The sequence below is a fragment of the Hippopotamus amphibius genome, chromosome 3 (assembly GCF_030028045.1).
Source record: "Hippopotamus amphibius kiboko isolate mHipAmp2 chromosome 3, mHipAmp2.hap2, whole genome shotgun sequence".
Classification (NCBI taxonomy): Eukaryota; Metazoa; Chordata; class Mammalia; order Artiodactyla; family Hippopotamidae; genus Hippopotamus; species Hippopotamus amphibius.
In genome coordinates, this window is record NC_080188.1 from 111,794,647 (window position 1) to 111,799,107 (window position 4,461).

General features: G+C 34.7%; 1 protein-coding gene across 1 annotated transcript; it reads right to left on the reverse strand.

Moving 5' to 3' along the window:
- Positions 1–3,170: 3,170 nt before the first annotated feature.
- Positions 3,171–4,088, reverse strand: LOC130849333 (olfactory receptor 1030-like). The gene has a single exon (XM_057728140.1). The coding sequence runs from the start codon at positions 4,086–4,088 to the stop codon at positions 3,171–3,173; it is 918 nt and encodes a 305-aa protein (XP_057584123.1).
- Between the last annotated feature and the right edge of the window lie 373 nt (positions 4,089–4,461).

Consider the following 4,461-nt stretch of genomic DNA (forward strand, 5'->3'; position numbering starts at 1 on the left):
TTCTGGAATGTAGAAGGGAGTAGAGCTTGCACTACTCAAATAATTATAATGCAAAAGGCATAGTGACAGTTTATTAGCTCCATAGATGGTTACTGAGAACCACCTATATTCTAGGTTTGGGGACATACACTGACTAAATTAGTGAGCCAAGCCAGACATGGAGCTGGTCCGCATGAAGGTGACCATCCTGGGGATAAAGTAACCATGAATCAATTACACAGATGCTGTTAAAATTACAGTTGTGAAAAGTTCTACCATCTGAAGTTATACAATGTTGTGAGAACATATCCTAAGAGGATATGACTTCAAGAGATCAGCCAAAGAGGCACTGAAAATGTAAAAGCATAAATATAACTAAATCCCAACAAAGGCAACCACTGAAACTGAAAATTATAAAAAGACATTTTACCTACAGAGAAATACAAGTTATCTGGTGGTACAACCATCTGTATAACAAAACTAATTGAAGGCAGATAATAAGTACTAAATAAGTACTAAAAACAAGTATCTGTATATCTCCATTTATATCCCAATAAATTCTTTGAGAATTAAAGTTAAAACAAGCAATTCTGAGAAAAATAAAAACAGAGAATTTATGTCACACAAACTCTCACTGAAAGAACTGATTAAGGGTATATATTACATAGAAGAAAACTAGACCATGAAGAGTGGGACCAAAGAGAAGAGTGAGAGATTCATTGACAAAGGTCACTAAAGTTAAAAGAACATTGATATTAAATAAACATTTAATAAAATTACAATTATAATCATATATAACATATTTAATACTATTTAAAGTTCATATTTAAATAATAATTATTATCAATCATTAAGTTTATACTTCCAAATGATGACATATAAGTTAGAAGCAGGACATAACCATAATTAAAATATTCTAACTTCATTTTCTTATTTCATAGCAAAGTAGACTTACTGATTACTGGAAACGTGTCAAGTATGTATATTAAAATTTAGGTGAATTTGTTAAAAATAGAAAATAGAATGTATAATAATCAAACAAGAAGTAAAAAGAAAAGGAACTTAGAAAATAAAATTTGATTCATAATAGGTAAAGGGGAAAAGGCATAGGAAAATTTTTAAAAAGAACAAAATAAGCTCTTAGAAGTTATTCCGAAGTATCAATATTCACAATGAAATATGAAACTCAGGGATTAAAATGACTCACGGCCTAAAAATCAAAGGGTATTATGCTAAGTGAAATAAGGCAGAGAAAGACAAAAATGTATGATATCACATATATGGATTCTAAAAAAAGAAAACAAAGTAGTGAATATAACAATAAAGAAGCAGACTCACAGCTATAGAGAAGAAACCGGTGATTACCAGTGGGGAGAGGGAAAGGGGAGGGACAAGATAAGGGTAGGGGATGAAGAGATACAAACTACTATGTATAAAATAAATAAGCTAAAAGGGTATATTATACAACATAAGGAATGTAGCCAATACATTATAAAAAATATAAAAGGAGTATAACGGTTCTAAAAATTGTGAATCACTGTGTTGTACACCTGAAATTTATAAATTGAAAATCAACTGCACCTCAACTTAGAAAAGGGTAGAAGTGCATACAGTAGGCACCAACTAACTGAAAACAATAAAAAATAGCACTGACAATCAATGAATATCAGAGAGAAGAGATTTTTAGATTTTAAGCATCAGGGATGGGATAGAAGCTATAAATGATAAAAAGAATAATACTGGTTTATTACTTAACATAATCTAATAATGTAACCTCAACACTTAAAGAAAAGAATTATAAAATATAACAGATAAAACAACAAACTTGTCTCATGTTTTATATATGAAACCATAAAAAACATGTGTGGGGACACTGCAGATCTGAAAAAAAGCAGAAAAACCAACTAGATTGACCTAATTGAACCCCATCAACTCCCATCTCTTCTGAGAGCATTTTGGCACCATAGGCTTCCCCAACTTGTATGCCTCAAGAGGAGATGCCAAAGATAAGTAGTAGGGTCCATGACACGGAGGGGTATGCAATATCTGCAACCAAGAGTCACTGTGTGGAGACTTGGTGATTTATTGTGCTTTAAAAAAGGCTTTTTGTATTATTTTCTACTTTGGGCTGTGAGTAGGTAATAGTTCCTAATAGAGAGAATAATGTGAAACCACAATATCGGTTTTAATGTTGCAGAAATTGGTCCATCGAGAAACCAAGCACCACACTCAGAGGGTTGGAGAACTTAGGTTTATTAAGCCAGCAGCCCCAGATGAGCTAACACTCCAGAGTTCTGGGCCCCAAGCTCAGGGTGAGCTTTACTTTTATAGGGGTCTGTGCACGTGTTTACAGTTAGCATTGGTAGATTGGTTACTTGATTTACAGAAACTTACAAGAGCAGGTGCAGAACATTCCATATTTAGCAAAACATCTTATGGTTACATTTGATTGCTAGGTCATCCTGTTTTTGTTTTTCTTTTTCAGTGCAGCAAGCATATTTTACAAAAGCAGAATGAGCATGGAGTTATTTTTAGCTGAGTGCAAGTTTCTAATTTTCCTCTTCATTAATACAGGATGCATATTGGTAAAAAAAATCAAAAGAAATAATTTTTAAAAATCTGAAGGAAATTTGGTATTTCTATCAAAAGTTTTATGAATGAGGATTCCATTGGAGCAGTACGTCTAAATACATTTCTTAGAGTAAGAATCTGATATGACCAAAGATCTTCATTGATATGTAATTTGAACAAAGGAAAAACTCAAATAAAAATCTTTCCTAATATGGTTGAAAGTTTTTGGAAAATAGTTTGGAAATTAGTAAGCTGCCTAAATCTAACAAACTGTCATTGCTGTTGCATCATTTCATAATTCTATCTTTTATATTGGTACCCTTACGAATACTGTGGATAGAATTATCTGCCCTTTATTAATTTTATAGAGCAATAGTTATGCTATCCTGTCTTGTCTTTGAATTTCTGTTTTTTTTTTTAATACACTGAGCTGTCCCTGTGAACATGAGCTAAAATTTTGACACATTCTTCCAAGTCTCACAGGCGAATCACAAAATCCAAAAAAAATTTAACGACAAAAAATGACTTGTTAATTTAAAATGCTCACTAATTCATCAGAGAACATGGATATATTACATACCTGTGAGCAAATGTGTACCCTATTTGACAAAAAATTTCTTTCAAATCACTTTCCGTATTGCTCTTTTAACATCTTTGTTCCGAAGGCTGTAGATCAAAGGGTTTAACATAGGACTCACAAAGATATAAAAAACAGCTACGATTTTGCCCTGTGCTACAGATGTGCTAGAAGGGGGCCTCAGGTACATGCAGAACAGTGTCCCATAAAAGACAGTGACAGCCATCAGATGGGACCCACAGGTGGAGAAGGCCTTGTGCCTCCCCTCTGCAGAGCGCATACGCAGAATGGTTGTGAAAATGAAAATGTAGGAGATGAGGATGATGGTGAGAGAACACGTGAGGTTGAAACCAGCCACCACGAACATGGCAGTCTCCTTGACATAGGTATCTGAGCAGGCCAGGACTAAGAGGGGTGGGTCTGCACAGTAAAAGTGGTTGATTTTGTTGGGTCCACAGAAGGAGAGACGGAACATCAGGATGGTCTGTGCTAGGCCATTTGCAAAGCCATAAATATAAGGAGTAGCAACAAGAGAGAGGCAGACACAGCGGGACATTTTGCTGGCATATAACAAGGGTTTGCAGATGGCCATGTAGCGGTCAAAAGCCATCACTGTGAGCATATAATAATCTGTGATCCCCAAGGAAATGAAAAATTGGAACTGTATAACACAACCAAGGAAGGAAATAGTTTTTCTCTTGGATAAGAGGTTAACCAGCATCTGAGGAGTGATAGTGGTGGCATAACAGAGATCTACAAAGGACAGGTGGCTGAGGAAGAAGTACATTGGCATGTGAAGTTTGGAGTCACTTCTGATTAACAAAATCAAGCTCACATTGCCGACGACTGTGACCAGGTAGATGACTAGGAAGACCACAAAAAGGACAGGCTGCAACTCAGCTCGATCTGTCAGTCCCAGGAGAATAAACTCAGTCGCTGCTGTGTAGTTTTCCTTTACCATTGTGTTTTCTCACTTCCAATGGTGTCTAAAGTAAAGGAAATAGAAATACATTTGTCTTTTGTCATTTTTCCATTATGCACAACATGTCATCGGATGCCTACTCCTCTCAAACTTGTAAATACATGCAGCATACAGAAATAGCCTAGTAAGCATGCCATTAATGTTTTCAATGTCTAAATTAGTATAGAGTTCCTTTGCATAAAGGCAATCTTATTTTCAAATGCTTTTCTGCAAGTTTTTTCATATTTGAAAAGTTTTTATCTTTTCTGCAGATATCATTATCATAAATTGTTCACTTACAATTCATTGAAACATTGTTTTTCTTTGAAATTATGACCCTTTGCTTTTCAATATAACTTTTTATGTGTATCTA